The 18,056-nt window shown below is 35.8% G+C and overlaps 2 protein-coding genes and 1 long non-coding RNA gene across 7 annotated transcripts in view; 2 read left to right on the top strand and 1 right to left on the bottom strand.

Moving 5' to 3' along the window:
- Positions 1-18,056, bottom strand: part of LOC116777108 (uncharacterized) — a 64,702-nt gene that overhangs the window by 45,785 nt on the left and 861 nt on the right. For 2 of the 4 annotated variants that reach the window (XM_061526105.1, XM_061526107.1), the window contains exons 1-2: positions 16,336-16,467; positions 1,434-1,684 (exon numbers count right to left, since the gene is read on the bottom strand). Coding sequence is in view for 1 of the 4 variants with exons in the window: in XM_061526102.1 (XP_061382086.1) it covers positions 16,336-16,373 (38 nt within the window). In the remaining 3 variants the exon portion in view is untranslated. Of the gene's footprint in view, positions 1-1,433; positions 1,685-16,335; positions 16,468-18,056 lie in introns of those variants that run through there. The other 2 variants (XM_061526102.1, XM_061526106.1) reach the window with 2 other exon arrangements.
- LOC116777109 (uncharacterized) lies at positions 1,894-3,990 on the top strand. Its single transcript, XM_032670470.2, has 4 exons — positions 1,894-2,047; positions 2,355-2,559; positions 2,833-2,986; positions 3,491-3,990. The coding sequence occupies exons 2-4, from the start codon at positions 2,373-2,375 to the stop codon at positions 3,852-3,854; spliced, it is 705 nt and encodes a 234-aa protein (XP_032526361.1). The 5' UTR covers positions 1,894-2,047; positions 2,355-2,372; the 3' UTR covers positions 3,855-3,990.
- Positions 7,017-8,932, top strand: LOC133319909 (uncharacterized). 2 transcript variants are annotated; one of them, XR_009753367.1, is made up of 2 exons: positions 7,017-7,107; positions 8,764-8,932. It is a non-coding gene; the product is annotated as an uncharacterized LOC133319909 (long non-coding RNA). The 2 variants fall into 2 exon arrangements; XR_009753368.1 differs by having other exon boundaries at positions 7,022-7,111.

Genomic DNA, 18,056 nt, shown 5'->3' with positions numbered 1-18,056 from the left:
AATAACAATAAGCGATTAAAAACGGTTAGGGTTTGCGTTTTAAAATGGCGTCGGTAGTGCGTACGGCGCGAACGGTCAAGTATGGTGTATTTATGTTGACAGTGATGCAGGTATCTTAGCATTAGGCTTTATAACATGCTTCGTTAAACATTCGACTTATTATCTAACACCTACGTTTTACAGAAACATTATAATACATAGTTAGTCGACCCCCGCCAACAGACAGCTGTTGTTATTTTATCGGGTCAGATTATTTTGTGAGCTCGGATCTCGCTTGTATTTTTTATATTAGATGCCACAATCATATTTAATTTGGCCAGGTATTTTCCTAACACGATATTGTTGTGAAATCACCAAGTCATTGAAACATGAACGATCTATATATATACGTTTTATCATAATTTTATATAATAATATATATATTTTATCACAATTTTATTTCATTTTTTACATTTTTTTGTTATATTATAATGAGATCCAAGGATGAAATGCTTCGGTACCTTACAAAGACTTATAATTGAATACAAAAAATATATATTTCAAAAACAAATTGAAACATTGAACGGAGAATTAATTTTAAATATTTATTTCAGAAGTTGGGGCGGAGGCAGGTTTTTTTTTATAAAACTGTTTTAGCAATATTTTTTATAAGTGTTCATAATTACTTTCACAGGCTATTTAATTATAGGTAACTTGTTTTTCACGTATTTCTACTAAGTATGAAAGTATGTTTGGTGGCAACAGAAATCCGTATTAGAAACTAGTTGAATGTTTTTGTTTTTATAAAACGAGCTCTTTGTGTGCACCCGCCACTAGGCAGCCGTTACAGCCGAGGCTACACTCATTTTGGACTTCGGAATGAGCTGCCATTTTTGAATGTATAATGAGTTTATATATTTTTCTTATGTGTCTACTATTATCCGGCCGTAGCAGATATGTATTTCCTCGCTTGCATTTTGATAAAAATTATATAAAAACTATCTCCCGCAACTATACGTATATATATATTTAAATTATTCCTCGAAATAATAGTTGTTTTGGTTTAATATTTTTAATACTAGGACGTTCGCTTAAATATAAAATGTTTACGACGGATTTGTCTTCCCCAAAAGACATCGGTTACTGTAAAAAGCCTTTTCATTTTATATAAGAAATAAAAATGTTTAAAGGTAGCGGAGATGTGTTTTGCAGATGTAGTTTATATCTCCCTTTTTAATGTTAATGTTTAATAATACTATAAGCCTTAGCCTTGACGGGTTAAAAGTTTCAAAGGGTCCCATGTAAATACAGAACATCAAACATAGCTCGCCAGTAACACACACTCCAATGCCCCGCGGACTGTTGGAGGTTTATTCATAATGGTTTTAAAATTATAACATATTCAACATAAAACCAAAATAAATTCGCGAGGCTATGAAATCAAAAAAACATACCAATCTGTATAGAGAAGATGGCTGGCTATTATCCAACACCTTCGATTCTGTTATGAAGATCTAAATCCCATGTCTGTGTCCCTGTCTGAGACATGGAGACATCGAGACACTTTTAGTGTTCGCATCCTGTACGGTGTACGGTGTGCGATGTACGTTGTATGGTACGCGAGACAGTTAAGTCGTCGGTGGTGGGCGACAAATAACATGACTAACTGATAAATTCTCATCTCGTCTTCCCGTGAACGCGATTGCTGCAAAGGCGAAAATAAGCGAGTTAAACTCGAACATCTAGTTCCAATTAAGACTTATCGATATCGAGCATTGACATATTATCGTCTAGTGATGTGTATGTATAGTGGTCCCGACACTACGACTTATCTCAGCCACGGGTCTAACTTGTTTCAAGACAATGGAGTCATGTTTGCGACAGTCGCCGGTATGCGGCGCGGCGCGGGGCGGGGCGACAGACGGTCGCTCACCGCCGCGGCAGTCGCACGCAGACCCGCGCCGCGCCGCGACATCTGCCTCAGGCTGTCTTGTCGCACAACAATACTACACTATAACATACTAGATATACTACACTACACAGTGTTACCGACTTTTATATCATTGAGGTATGTGTGCGATATGTTACTTCTATTCATAACGGACATAAATGTAATTAGGGAATATATTATCTTATTATTAAGTACTTACTTATCGACAAGCTAATTATTATTTTTACGTCCGATGTATATGTACCCTGTACTCATGGCCTGAAAATTGTCTGTTAAAACAAAAACTGATGCGACACATTGTATTTAATGTTTACTCAGCGACTTATTGTCTCCAATTGTTTTATTGAACAAAAAAGGGGCCATATCCGATAAAAACGCAAAGACCAAATAATATGGCTTATGTTATATGCGTATCGGTATTCAGGGGGAGAGCAGTTCCACTATGATCAAAACGACCCTGTACCAGCTGAATCCTGTCCGCCTGATAGAGGAGATCAAGAAGCGGCCAGGCCTGTACCGGACGGACCAGCCGGCGGACAGGGAGGAGAAGCTGCAGCTGTGGAAGGAGGTCGGAGCTTCCATCTACGATGACTGGGACACCTTCAACAAGGCGACGGCCTACGACAGAGGTACGCTGACGTTCTCTCTGCGTTGACACCAACCCCCCCCCCTCCTCCCTAACCAAGCTTGACCCGTCTTATTTCGTGCCTAGAACCATCTATATACTATGATTTATAATGGTTCCGATGATAAATTTTGTGTGCATTGTTTTAATTTGACTTGAGACAGAATTTATTTTTTCTACAAGTTTGACCTAATTTCATACTTAACAGTCTTAAAAAAAAGTTTCTGATGTCGTATGTACTGTTTGTATGTATGTATGTGAAGTGTTCTGTGAACAGTTCTCCAGTTGCAGCGCAAGTGGCGCTCCCTCCGCGACGCTTACAACCGGGAGCTTCGAGCCCGGAGAGCAGCCCCGCGCGGGAACAGGCGCGTCTACATATACTTCAAACGAATGAGCTTCCTGGGAGGCTTCGACGGAGACGTTAGCAACGAGTCAGTATCGTGATGAGGATAATAACAGAACACGCTTCAATAGCTGTACACTGGCTTTATGTTCTGTTGCTAAACATAATAGCTTAATTGCTGCAGCGTATCATTAAGCGGATAGGGTTATGATGTAACACAAATTAATGAGACAATTACCAGACGTATTCGATCACGTCTGGTGTTGTGCGCTCCGAGGATCTTGGTATCTATTGAAACTTACGATTACATCACGATATTTGTAACAGAGTAGGGAGGAAAAAGTTAAAACGACAAGACAGCTGGTAGAAAAAGACTCACAATCAAAGTTAAAGTGAGTAGGCGAAAACAGGCGCATAGATGAGATTGACTAAAGGTTACACAGGCAGAGATTATATAGCGAGAGAAACAGACGTGTTTAAAAATGTTAATAAATGATTAGAGGAAAAATGTAGTTTACACATAAATGAGTGATTCATGCCCAGTCCAAACAATAAACACAGCGATTTGTAAATAATCATGTTTATATTACAGCGAGGATCGCGATGGCAACCAAGTGATATTCAGCAACCAGCCGACGGAGGACCCTTTGTTTGGGGAAGTCAGCAAGAAGAGGAAGAGGCGGAAGAGAAGAAAGTGTAGCTCAGACAGCGAGCACGAACCCAAGGAGCTGGAGATGCAGGTGTTCCCGGTCGAGATGGCTGACGAGGGGGACAGTGACAAGTTGTTCCTACTGTCTTTCCTGACGGAGATGAAGCAGCTGCCGGCGAACATCAAGATGTGGGCGAGGGCACAGATCGCCAACGTGATGCAGGAGGCCGTCAGCAGTCAGTACGGGAACACCACACCCGGGGACAGGGTGCATGCCATCAAACCCAGGAGAGAGAGCTCCGACTGACTGTACTAAGGACTACACTATGTTTCAGCATTCCGCTTTATATTTAGACGATTTGTTACTTTATAAAGTTTAGTAATTGTAAGTTCCAACATTATAGTTTTATAATTTATTTCAATAAATATGAATCTGTTATAAATGAATTTAATTTCAACTACACCTATTATACAGGACCTATACAGACTCTGCTGTGTTCCAGCACTGCTTTGAAGTACTTTATAAATAAATAGGTTTTCTTTTCTGGAACTGCTAAACTTGGCCTGTAATGTCGTCTTCCGAGTCATATTCCAGTTCTACAACTTTCCTTACTCGAACTACTTTAGCATATGGGAAACATGAAGAAAATTTATGTCTTTACAAAAATAAAAAGTGTTGGTGCTCTGTTGCTGCACGGTTGAAATACTTTGTGTAGATACATGCAAATTTATAGGAGTAACTATAAACTATTTCTCATTAAATATAGATATGAACTAGATACGTATTGATCTTTAGAGAAGATTCTTTTGACAAAGAACTTAAAGTTGGAAAATCTTTATATATAATTTTACTGTACGTTTGTATGTCACTGATCTGCACAATGACAACTGATTTGTATGAATATTTTTAACGCATTTGAAGGGCACCCCAAATGGTTTAGAATTTCAAATCTAGGTTATTTAAAACAACTAGGCTTACTATATGGATTGTTTTAAAAAATTTTATACATTTCTTTCCGAGCACAACTCTGATATTAAGGCGGACGGAGTCGCGAGCGAAAACAAATACGCACATATATATATATAATTGAATATAATTATCTCTCCCGCTATTTCACAGATGACGTCAGTATAACGAAATTCAATAAATGTTGCTTTGCCATGAAAGACAATGTTCCAATGTCGAACGTTATCAAAGTACCGCGCCGAGCCGCGGAGCGCCTGAGCCGTGGTATAGGTATATATAACAATAAAAATCTATCCCAACACGTTCCCAGACGCCCTTCAAACAACTTCAATATCCCGCTTCACGAGAACCATTATTGGGATTCTTGATCCATTGCGGACTAAATAGAAATTTGTTTACATTTCAATAATACTAGGACATAATTTGGTAGCCGATCACACGACAGTGGAACCTAAACATATGGCGTTAAGGAAACTTCGATGATGAATTTGAAGATTACTTTACAATTCAACACAGTTTATAAGGCAGCTGCGGCGACCGCAACTGTCGTTAGTCTGCGGTAAGCGACGTTGCCGCTCTGAGACACTTTACAACTCGCATGTACCTTATAGTAGTGCAATAAGGTCTAATTTCGTTTAACAACTTTCTAAGATACAATTGACCACGCTACATAGCCCGACTCCCGACTCCGTCTTTTTCAGTCCGTATCCTAGCGCATATTTGACATAATACAATTATATTATGGCGTTTCACAGTTACAGGCGGTAGGGAAATGATATTCCTCGGTATTTGCATGGAACTATAAAGTAGGGAGTCATTGAGAAGACGGTGTGTTCTCATTAAAAGACTTAATTACTTATAATGTACATTGTAGTGAGTAGTAAAAGATAACGGAAACGCTGTACCGGTCGATGGTAAGCTCCAAGGCATGTTAACAAAGGAAGTTGAGAGCATACACTACATACATCAGGAAAGTTTTAAGCGATATTAAAAGACACAGGGCTGCCAGCTGTCTGCCTTTGTACGATATATGTTATGTACAAAGCATATGTCATATTACAAAGACGTCGCTTCGAAGAACAGCTTCACTACCTCATTTGTTTATATAAATGTTGAAGATATCCTCACAGCATATTACAGCCAGGGCAGAGAGGTCACTGACAATTCGCACATCCCTCGAGATACAGGACGTTACTTTGAGACTGCTACAGGGAGTGTTCTCCAAACATGAGGAATAATTGTGAAACAGATAAATATTTAGCTCTGCGATATACGTCTGATAATCTGAACAGTCAGTGATTAAGTAAGTATACTAACGAGATCAGACGTAAGGTGACGAGGAGAACATGGATGCATAACACAGTATTACTAAGCATTGCCTAGTCTATCTGTTTTTAATTAAAGTTCAACATAAGTTAGTTTTTTTAAACTTTCTCTCATAAAGTGATACCACGCCTATAGTTTACACAAACTTGTCTACAAATTCCTGAGAGATCTACGATAGTATGTAAAGTAATCATTAAATTAAAAGTACCAAGTGTCATCACAGTTGGTACTTGGATTCTGCTCGTGGCCTTGCTTATTGACAACGGGAGAGAGGGTTTGTTATAGAATGTGCCTTAAATGTTAACTCGCCGCCATGTCCATCCCAGTACATATACTTTTATATCAATAATATCGTTGTGTGTGTGTGTGTGACAAACAAACACACAAAGTTGCCATTATTATAACACTACTGTATAGTTTGATGTATGAACACTGTATGATAAACTATGCAAAGTTTTCGTTGTAACAGTTTTGTATAAAATATTATTTTACCACGGCCATTTAATTATTCGAAATGAATAAAGCGGTTAGTTTTTTTATTCTGTGGTACAATTTGCATATTGAAGCTCGCTTTTAAAAGAGTCCGTGTTAAAAAAGCACAACCTAACATAATTGCAATGATTAACGAGCGCTCTGTGAGCTCAGCCTCCCTGCCCGACGCCACTCGCAAGCAGCAGTACCGGCACCAGCACCTAGCGTTTCATTATAGCTTTTTTCTCACAAAGTCCTTTGTGTAATGTGGCCATTTAAATTATCATACTATTTAATGGCATCTCCGTAAGAAGAACGTCGCCGCCATTTTGACTCCAGCCTCGTATCGGTGTGCCGTGTGCCCTGAGCCGTGAGCTGCGAGCCGTGAGCCACAATAAGAACATTATCTACATGTAGTCGGAGGTATCCAGCCACTAGCCAGCAGGGAGCTCGATGCTCATAGACAGCAACAAGTCATAACAACATAATTGTACAGTCACTCGGTCTGGAACAGCGGCAACGTCGCGGGGAAAGTGTCTCGGGGTGGCAACCTCGCACGGTCGATAACGGCCTCGCGCGGGCCGGGGGACGCGGGAAGGGGGACGGAGCGCGGGGGGCCGCGGTGAGCTAAAGAGAGATAGTGGTGCCGCTGCGTGCGAGGGGTGCGGGGTGAGGAGGACTACGGGGTGTGTGGGGGTGCAGGGGGTGTCGAAGAGTGCAGGGGGTGCGGTGGAGGAAGCCAGCGGTCCGCGGGGACCGTATAGCTGACCCTTCCGATTACGTTAGGTTGAGTCATGTATGTATGTATTGAATGCTACACACACACGCACACACACATGTACAATATCAAAACACGTGTCTTTTGTTTATTGTGGCCGTAATGCGACTCAACCTACATATCTCAAATATAAAAGTCATATTCGATAGTGAAGCGTAATGTCGCATATTTATAACTAAACGGTGATGATACCCTTCACATTTATATTATAAAATGCGCAATTTATTATTATAAATATGATGCAATGCAGGTTTCACCGATTTTGTTATTTATCTAAGATTTTGAATACGGTATAATTGCGAATATAAGTGCATATAACTCAACATTAGTATAAAAATATATACTTATAAAAAACGCGTATTAGAACAAAAAAATATTAAGTTATATTATGACCTAGTTAATTTAAATGCTAAAGTAATTACGTTTCTTTGAATTTTTCGTTTTATTAAGGTTCCTTTGAAAATAATAGCCGTGTAATTCTGCTTCGGACGAGTGCTTTATTAATTCATTATGTATATAATGTAATACTTTTATAAAATTAATTTATTAAAACAAAATTTGAATTCCATTTCTTCTGTTTAATCGGTGTCGCTGTAAAAGCCCCATCCATATTAAGGTGGCAACAAAGATAGTTATTAAACAATTTATCAAATTCTCGGTTAATTAATAATATTAAAATTGTATTGCAGAAACTATGATAAAGTACTTATCGTTTGATACATCTTAACATAAAATCTGGTTTGATCAATATTTTATCATGTGCATGAACCCTGGAGGCGGAGGTTGTATTAGAGAGATAATAACACAATATGTGATGTGATCGTAATATAGAAAGTGCTCATCAAGTCCGCTTAGACTTGGATAACCTTCAGTGACCTGGAGACGGAGCTGACACGCTTCCGTAAACTAGAATATAGGTGAATGGATATGTATATATGTAGGAGAGAAAAAAAAAGAGAATATAATAGATTTATAATACAATATGAAAGACTAAAATTAACAACTAAAACGTCTTGGAAGGTCAAAAATCATTCTTTGAATAGTGATTTTTTATAAAAAAGATTATTTAATATGAGATTTTAAGAGAAACAAATTTAGATGATAGCTGTTTCTGTATCCAATGTTATAAAACATATTGTGAGCCGCGACGAGATCTCTTGGAGTCGGAATGCATACATATATATAATATGAACAGGCCACTTGAAGACATGTGAAGAGCACTGGAAAGGTCAACAGAATGTAGACGTGGCGAAATTGTGTATAAAGTTCTCACTGGCTCTGCAATTTTATTGTTTGTTTATACTTCTTTATACGGAGTGGAAAATGTATGGAATAAGTTGAAATGAATATTATGAACCGCAGAATAATGAAAACATGTTTAGCAAGTACCCAGCGAGACAAGAGTGTGGTGTCGGCAGACCAGCCGCGTTGATCTCCGGTATACACGCAGTACATCAAGGATGACTAACTACACTTAAAAACCTTATACCACCGTTTGACACAATATATACATAAATTAATAAGCTAAGACTCATTGAATCTATTGTTTTGATAATGGAAGGTTATTCATAATATGCATCTTGAAAGGCAGTCTTTTTATAGTTACAAACAGACACATAAATATATTTATCTATTCATATAACTCCATTATAAATAATCTGAATACTTTTATAGTTGGATTACTTCGCTGTCTGCCGAGAGCGTGGCATCGGGAGACCTAACCCTCATCAGGAGTTTGAACAGAATCACAAGTAACAAAATTCAGCTTGATAATATAAACTAATGTATGACTATAGTGAATAAAATGTTTAAAGCCTTTACAAATATACTATTTATAGCCTGACTCTTAACATTTCATTTAAGTAACGGAATTCCGTAACCCTTTGCCATAAAAAAATCTATTTATAAATATACTAGATAAAACAGTTTAATCCTCGCAAAAAAATATGATTTTATTAAAAAATAAAACAAAGTTCAGTTTGTTAAGACTGATGAAACGAAAATAACTCCGGGCCCACACACTATTAGCTCCGAGACGAAACCTCTTAGCATTCAATGGATTCACCGTGCGGGTGCCGGGTCCATCGCGTTGCAAGGAGAGGACAGGCCCAAGTCTTTTACGAGGTTGTAGAGATTTAGCCGTTATACCTCTCGATCCCACTTCTACCGCGCACAAAACCACGACGAACCTATTTCTAGTGAGTTCGTTAGTGAGCTCTTATTATTTATTGACCTTGCTGGTATGGTCTTTGGGGATGTTGGTTTCCCAAGGAAATAGTACGCTTATATTTACGTAATCCCGCAAAACAAAATCGCAAGTTTACCAAAATTAACTGATGTTTCAACAAATCGTAAGGATAAATTACTTCTTGATTCCCAAAAGTATATTGCAATGACATAAATCTGAGGACGCTTTCTCATTCGCTTCTAACTTATTAAAGTTAACCGACGCGATGTGTTGTAAGTACATAACATCCGTCGTATGAATGTGAAGTTCATGGTCACATTATTAACATACAAAAATTCTTCGAGGAGTAAGGATGGTTGTGTTCAATATGATCAGATTTCAGTTCAGTAGTCAACCAACATAAGGTGACGCAAGCGGCGTGCTGTAAATACTAGCACGGAGCGGCAACGTCGCCGAGAGGGATGCCGCGAGGAGCGGCGATGCGATCGATGGCTCGGTTAAATCAATTCGGTGTTACGTGCAGAAACTTGCCACTTTTTACCTCTACTTATATATTTATGTATTCAAATTTAATACATGCTTATTTTCTTTGTACACAATGTATACTTATCGTTTTCACGTTCAGGACACAGTACGTACATGTTTCCCGTTAAACATAACATGTATTCGAAACTATGCGATATATTTCCTGTGTTTGAACTGAATCATAGACTATGTTAGTGTGTTCCAAGAAATTGTCTATGATGGTCACAGTATAACACCTGTCAATGTCATTGTATTCCAACAGGAAGGGTTCTGCCTTGATATTTTTTTTGCACAATATAACGAACCTTTTTAGTTAAGACGTTTATATTTTTAACTTTTCAGAAAATGATATCGCATATATTTGATATACTAATTCTGATGCAACAGATTATCTTAAATTAAGTAACTGAGACGAACTCATAACTTAATCAACACAATCCATAAATAATCTTTGTAATGAAAAAACTTATAAGTCTCATCAACTCTATACTGTTAGTTTGGTTCATATTTACGGTACAGTAAACTGCTAGTGTCAAAGTATTTTAAACTTAAAATATATTAAAATAAATGTTATTTTACTAAGTCATTAACATGTCACAAGTTGTTATAGGAAGAATTAAGGAAAAACACCGCTAAACAAATAATTCCTAGCCTTCGTTAGTAACAATAGATAAATTCCATATTGATAAAATACTTTCTTTAAAAAAGAAACTGGTATTTCTAAGTCATATCTTTTAATCTATAGTGACAACTTCTGTTCTTATATTAAATCCAAATTTAACTCAACCACACCAACAGTGTTACAAAAATTATGAAATAAATTATTAATTACTTGCATTCACGTGTTTCGCTTTGTCCAGTAATATCAGTCAGTCTGTAAAAAGTCTAAAATAGTGCTTTTGTTTGAATTCCGGGCAAGCGACATCAGCTGGGTCATGACAAAGGTGTAGTGTGTAATTCAGCATCTTTGGAATTACCCCTTTAAAGACTTGAGGGGATGATAAAAGACCAGTTTGAACTTTGGTCCGATTTCTATAGGTTTAAGTAAAAGCCAAAGCAATATGGTTAGTTATCATCACAAATAAATTAAATGTTACATACCAAATCTTTGTTCCGAACTAATGATAGTCATTGCTCCAAAAACTATTAATAAACATAGCCTTTATTTTTTTTTCTATTGCATACGCTTCTGATTTTTTTAAGAGCATCATGTTGTCTAGTTATACATAAAATTATGGTAATTATTATCATCTTTGAACTAACAGAAATCAGGAATCATCTTGACTGATGTGACTTAATCATTCATATATATGGAACTTTTTTAAATCAATATAAATATCAGTTATATGTCTTTCGCATGTTGCATTACAGCCAGATGCTGGGAAGGGGTAATGTGACAAGCACTCTAAAGACATTGGCTTATATCACAGCTGGTGACTTTGATTATGAACTCTCTTATTTGTAATGGGACTCATACTATTTGTGTATTAGGGTCAAAGGTTCAAATTAACATTGAGCTCAGCTTGGAAAATGGCTCTATCATTCGTATTATTGGATTAATCTGATATTTTAAGTTTTTACAGGGAAATATCCCATCTATTACAGATTTTTTATTAAATTTCTGGTTATTAAGTTACGGCTAAAAATATTTCTACAAAATATATTTTTTACTACCTGCATTTCCAACTTTCAATAACAGCATAGTTTAATAAAGCTTTACTGGGAATTTTTAATACCTATCTTGTATTTGAAATTAATATTGGAGTTGAAGTTAATTGATATTGGAGTGGATTGATATTGAAGAATGTGAAAATTCATTCATTAAATTGCTCGCACTGTGAAGTATATGATTTTCATAATTTATTTCCATAGTGAGGTGCTATCGTTGATTTGTTTTCCCAATAGTGTCCTATGATAGAAATACTTAATAAAATAGGTTTCAAATTATTATTGTAGCTGAGCAATAGACACTTAGTTGCTTGGGGTTTATTTAGTACCAGGTAACTTTTGCACCAGGTCAATGACTTCCTAATTGGCGGTTTCTAGGTTTCAATTCTATTGAAGTTGTGAAGTCAGCTAGACCACAATGCGAAACATTTACCTCTTTAATTAACGTAATAAATATTTGCTGTTAGAAAGTGTGTGCTTTCTTGTTCAGATTTGGATACAGCCACCTTAAGCTTAATCCTTGAGCAGCACAGTGCAGGGTTTTAAGGACTTAGAAATGTCATTTTTTCACGCTATCAAGCTGAAGTTCCAAGGAATAGTAATTTACTCTCTGTCATTATCTTCACGACAACCAACATTAATATTGATGTCTCCGAAATCACTTTCATATTATTGTCTTACAGTTTCTCCATATACCTAAGAGCGTTCAATTAAAATCCATTGAGCACACTAAAGTCTCTATACCTTAAGGACGGAACTTGTATACCTGCTTTGGTTGAACTCTATAAGAATTCATAGTAATAATTATTGTTGTGAAAGTCAAAATAATTATAAATTGACAAATAACAAGTAGCACGAGCCGCTTAGCAATAAATACAAGCAATGACATTGCTGGGGGCATGGAGGTTCGCAGACACAGTCATAAACAATTACTTAGCAGAAAAATGTGTGATCTGTGGTAAAGGTGAACACGGAGGACTTTAAGAAACAATATCGAGATGATTGTGCATGTCCTTCATAATGTGATGATATATTTATCAATATCTGCAGAATTGTTGTTTATACTCTCTGTTTTGACTTAATTTTAAGTTTCTCTGTTATAGAAACAACTTTCTCTGTTATAGAAACAACTTTCCATATAATTTTATAAACCGTTTTCAATCTCCTCGCTACAAAAGAACCAGAGACTGTCAAAGACAGGTTAAATCATAACCTATAAAAAGTTAAAAAACAAACTATATTATTATATCCATGTAAATCATAATACTTAAAGATCAAATTCACATAAGATCTGTGGTTTGAACTTAAACACTTGCATAGCATGAAAATTATGATATATAGGCCGAATTTAAAAGTTGTGACTTGCTTATTATCAGTCAGGAAAGAGAGTTAGGACTTAGTTTTAATAAAATAATATGTAGCAGTACTATAACACATTGATCGTACAAAGAATCATATAGATTAGTTGCAAATAACCTTAATTAAAATTCCTTCTTGTATTAATTAATTTAATAAAATTAATATATGAAAAAAAATAATGTATGTACCAGTAAAAGAAACAAAAATAAATGATCACATAATAATAATTAAAACAACAAATATGATTACGTCTAATGGAATATAAATTAATAAAACAAAAGCAACAGAGTAATATAAGTAACACGATATCAACATATCCAACCATATTAAAATAAAAAATATTATTCCATTAACGGAATATCAAATGTTAACCAAAACCCTGTTGTATCTTCCCCTTAGCCAAAACGAACAAGGCTTGGGGCTGACCTCACCACACTCCGCCAATGTGAGTTTATACGTAAAATGTAATTCAATTAACATATTGAAAATTCATTTTAATAAACCTTCAGCGTTTAGTAACCATTAAGTTTTTCATTTTGAGTATGAAGACAATTAAACTATTCGTGATACCTAATCTCCTGTTATATTAAATATATAGTGAAAGCACTATATATGAACTAGATATAAATATATAACTATACTTAATGTATATCATGGGTGCCCCTGAAAGTTTCCTATCCATGTAAGACTCGTTCGATGTTTCTTACGACCAATTAAATTCGAAATTCAAATAACGAACCCGTTCCGCCATATTTAATTGGTTCGAAACCGTTACAAGTAACAAGTTACCGCAGTTCCGCGAACCTGCAAGGTTTTTTCCTAAAGAAATCGGGTACTGAATATTAATTTATGGATGTCATTTGCAACAAATGTTATTGAACTTCGATGAAAGAAAGTACCTATACGTACATAATAGACGTGTTACTAACGCCTCGTATAACAAAAGGGGACTTTGTTTTCCAGCTCATGCAAGACATTATTCTCATGGGTTGTTTGGTGCGGTGTGGTGTGCACGGTGTGGCAACGTCGCGCCACCACAGATACAGTTCCACGATCAGCTGAGTTGTAAACTGTTCGCTGAGTTATTGGACTTCAAGTCTTAAATTGATGAAATTCTCTCTCCCCAACACTGTTTTGTTTCGTCACATAACATTATAAAATACAGTCTGTACATTTACAATTGATTTCTATGTTCGATAGAAACTTTAAATCTTATTGTAATAAGTATTAGTGCAACCGCAAACTTTTTGGACAACAGTTTTATTGTAAAAAAATATTTAATCTGTCTGTTTCAGTATTCAATCTATTTGAACGGTTTCTAACGGAGGAATAGAATGCTTTTTAAATTATTTATTAGTTTATTTGTATATATAGGATTGTATTACATTTTAAACTTGATAAGACCCAAAACAATGAGAGCACACTTGTTAATAATGCACGTCAGTAAGACGAAGAGTAATTTGAACCGCCATTTGTCATAGTTAAAACCGATGGCGACACGTTTGCTGTTTTAACTGGGTCGTTGGAAATCGATATAAGATACTTACTTCATTTATTATCTTACTCCCTCGCTTTATAGTTGCAACTGAGGCTTTGGAAATAAAAAAACGATTAAAATAATAGAGGAAAATTGATTTATTTATCTAATATTAGATATATTTTATTCGTGTATTTTTTTTTACAATATTGACTCATTAATGTCAGTGTGTCAGTATGTTTATCACCTCTTCCCCTAGATCAACGTAGTAAATCGCTTCTAAAGCTAGCAATACATCTCGGGTGTCAGAACACGTTAAATTCATACAAGGCGTAATTAATTGAGCGACACGTCTGTCTTACAATGTTCGATAGTGTCGCCATCTCGGTTCGATCGATAGGTATAAATCTGAACACTCCGGCACACATTCCTATGACCGGGTCGAGGGTCAATTAAACGAACGGTCCATTTCCATATATAGCATCAGCTTATATAAATTGCATTCATCATTTTTCTATTATTATAAAACATTTAAGGTAACAGAGTTATTTTCAAAATAGCTACGTTGTTGATTGACGTCTGACAATTGACGGCGTCTCTGGACTCGTCCGCGAGCGCGGACGTAAAACGAATGAAGTCGGATACTCGTATATGCACGCGAAATGTGAATCTCCTGTTCGTCTGGAGCCACTATTTATAATACATCCTTTTGTATTGTAAGCGATGATATAAATAACAAACTAATATACGCTACAATACGATTAATTTGTTATTTGAATATAGGCATTATTTTTATAACAGGGAGAGTATTTTTTGATTGCGGCTCAGTATATTATAAAAATATTTTATATATAAATCAATCTAACCGATACCGTTAAGTACCGTAATGATAATATTATAACAGATTATATAAGTATATGTATATTCGAGGTATATATAGGTGTATGAGGAGAATACAGGGCGGATCACTAGGATGTTATCACTTAATAAAGCTACAGTGTATAAATACAACAAACAGTATGTCAACAACGCCTAATCTGTGTCTAAAGTACGTCAACCTCTTATGGTTATCACCGAAATGTGCACTCTCAAGGTCAAATGAATTTTGTCTAATTTTATCGATCCATTACAAGAAATCTCTCCTAAATGTAATATTGAATGCCTAAGACGTGTTAAACAAGTTGAAATCCTGATTTGGTTTTGTATATTGGAAAGTTTATACGATGTCTTATTTAATACTAAGTCCCACAAAAATCATTAGATTATGATCATGAGTATTCACAGATATTTTGAACGTTAAAACTTCACACACTATAGCTCTGTGTAGCCTTAAAATTGAATTACTAGTTAAAAAAATTGCTACGAAGTCTTCGAGGAAAACTAATGGCAGAATACACTTTGTGTAGGCAATTATCATTCGAATTTTACCGAAAAATTTGATAAAAATACCTGTATTTCTCGTCGGACAAGTGTCGAGATATCACTTTGAACGGGTATAGGGTGTTGTAAAATAAATAATTAACAAAAAGGACATAAAAGAAAGGTATAAAAATATTTATTGATATATAAATACTTTTATGACCCTTGTAAATATCTTTCTGGGTGTCATTTTAAATTCGCAAACTGATGTAACATTCATGAAACTGTGTGAACGTGGCCAGCTCTCTATTCCGAGCGTGTCGGGACTCCGAATGGGACCGCCTGACACGTCGCGGAACAAATCAATACAAAATATATCATAAGTGACATAAACATATCGCAAAGCAAACAGAAATCATTTTGAAAGCATGTAGAATGTTGTTAATGCACACATAGTTAGTACATCGTGTTGTATAATATATAACTGTCCGTGGAGTTCACCGTAATGTCCGAAGGAGCTATAAACATCGCGTATGATATACCTTATAGGAAACCTGTTCACAGACTGTACGACTGAGCTTTGTGGCAGCAACTCATTCTCCAGAAAGGTCTCTAATTTTAAACGTGTAATGTGTGTGTCTGTGCGTGTGCGCGTCTGTATGTGTGTTACCTGTGCATGGGCTGTGTCCTCTGTGAGTACTGCGCCATGTGACCGCGCGCATGGCTAGTGGCGCGCGCGCATGCCGACGCGCTAGCCTCGCATCACAACACACTACATTCACGACACAACCCTACACCACCTGCGACAACAGAACAACATTAGAAACACTGAACCGATCTATTAAGCGAGGACCGATTCACACCTATTTATAATGCCTGAATCTATAAAGTGTTACACTAGGGTATGCACCTATGCACTAGGCAATATTTATTTCACTTACAGTAAGAATGTGTTTTTTATTCGACTAAAATGTCCCTAAGAATCTATCTAGTAATGTACCGTATAGTATAGAGGTCTTTTAAGTGTGCGCATAGTTGCATACTATCTATATTTTCTCAAATAACAACCAAAATTTAACCAAGTGTATTATCACTCAGTCAAGTGTAGTGAGTCAGTGGTATAATAGTGATGAGGAACGTTTTCTCGTCCTATATTAATGTATTCGGACAAAGTCGGACAAGTAATAAACCAGTTGGATCTGTTCATAGCCCCGATCGCTGCGAGCTACATGAAGGTCCTACCTACATGTTTGACGAGAAACTGCCAGAAGTTTCTAGAACAACTACAACTTAACGTTAATTTTTCCAAGTTACGTTATTACAATATAATTTACTCGAGCCCGCCCACGACTAATTATAACAGAGCCGCGGGGATTTTTTGCGATTTAAGACGAAATATAATAAATTTTAAGACATTATTCCCTCTGCTTTAATATCATAATTATGTATATTAGGTTTCATGGAATTGATAGCATGGAGTCGTTCAAACGAGAACATTATATATACGAGACAATATAAAATGAACAAGCCTACTATTTAAATTTACAAAATCTCGTTGTCCTTTAAATTGTGTCTAAAAAGTCATAAAATTCAACAAAAACACCAAAGCGTGTAATCTATACATTCTTGTCGCTCCCGCGGAGATGTAATGAAACAAAATTAATAGTTTAAGAGAGAAATGTTACACGTTACTAGTTTTATTCTTCATCATCGCATAAAGGAATTGCCTTCCTATGGAACAGATTTCCTATATGACGCCGTACATTGAAATCAGCGGCTGTATGCTGGCGCCCTGCCAGATGTACGATTCTTTCATTTTATGTCTATATCTGCATGTGCTGGTAATTGCTGCGTCTCAGGAATTCGGAATACAAAGTGGCATTTGCATAATTTTATGTAATATTTTTATTGTTCGATGTACTGCTATTATTGACCTAAATTATGTACTATTGAAACAGAACTAAACTATACAGACAAAATAAAAATGTCATTAAAAGAAAAAGAGCATTAGTTATAAGTTAATGTTGAAGCATACGTTATTTTATTCATTTACCCTCAATTAGAAGTTGTATAAAAAGAAACAAAGAAAATTGTAACAATCAATATGAAGCGTGTTATGTTTCAATATGGAGTAATAACTTATCAAATGTTTAAATTAATTTAAGAATTCTTTCAAATTTATATCGTTGCTGATTACTGTATCGAATATAGATTTCGTATTAAAACAAATAGATATAAAACATAAAAGACAAGAGATTAATTTATTTGCTATCGAATTAATAATTTCATATAAACACGCGTTTTGCTTCAATCAATGATTAATTCTAATGACGCAATACAGTGGAAAATCCAATTGGTTATAATTAAAATAATTCGATTATAACATTGCGT

Source organism: Danaus plexippus, chromosome Z, assembly GCF_018135715.1.
Source record: "Danaus plexippus chromosome Z, MEX_DaPlex, whole genome shotgun sequence".
Classification (NCBI taxonomy): Eukaryota; Metazoa; Arthropoda; class Insecta; order Lepidoptera; family Nymphalidae; genus Danaus; species Danaus plexippus.
This window is presented reverse-complemented; position numbering and strand designations above follow the sequence as displayed.

What these genes read in the sequence shown, in the direction of transcription:
- LOC116777109 (XM_032670470.2), top strand. Translation starts at nt 2,373, where the DNA reads ATGATCAAAACGACCCTGTACCAGCTGAATCCTGTCCGCCTGATAGAG. An exon ending in GGCGACGGCCTACGACAGAG is followed by an intron (nt 2,560 to 2,832) that starts GTACGCTGACGT and finishes TTCTGTGAACAG; the next exon opens with TTCTCCAGTTGCAGCGCAAG. An exon ending in GACGGAGACGTTAGCAACGA is followed by an intron (nt 2,987 to 3,490) that starts GTCAGTATCGTG and finishes TTTATATTACAG; the next exon opens with CGAGGATCGCGATGGCAACC.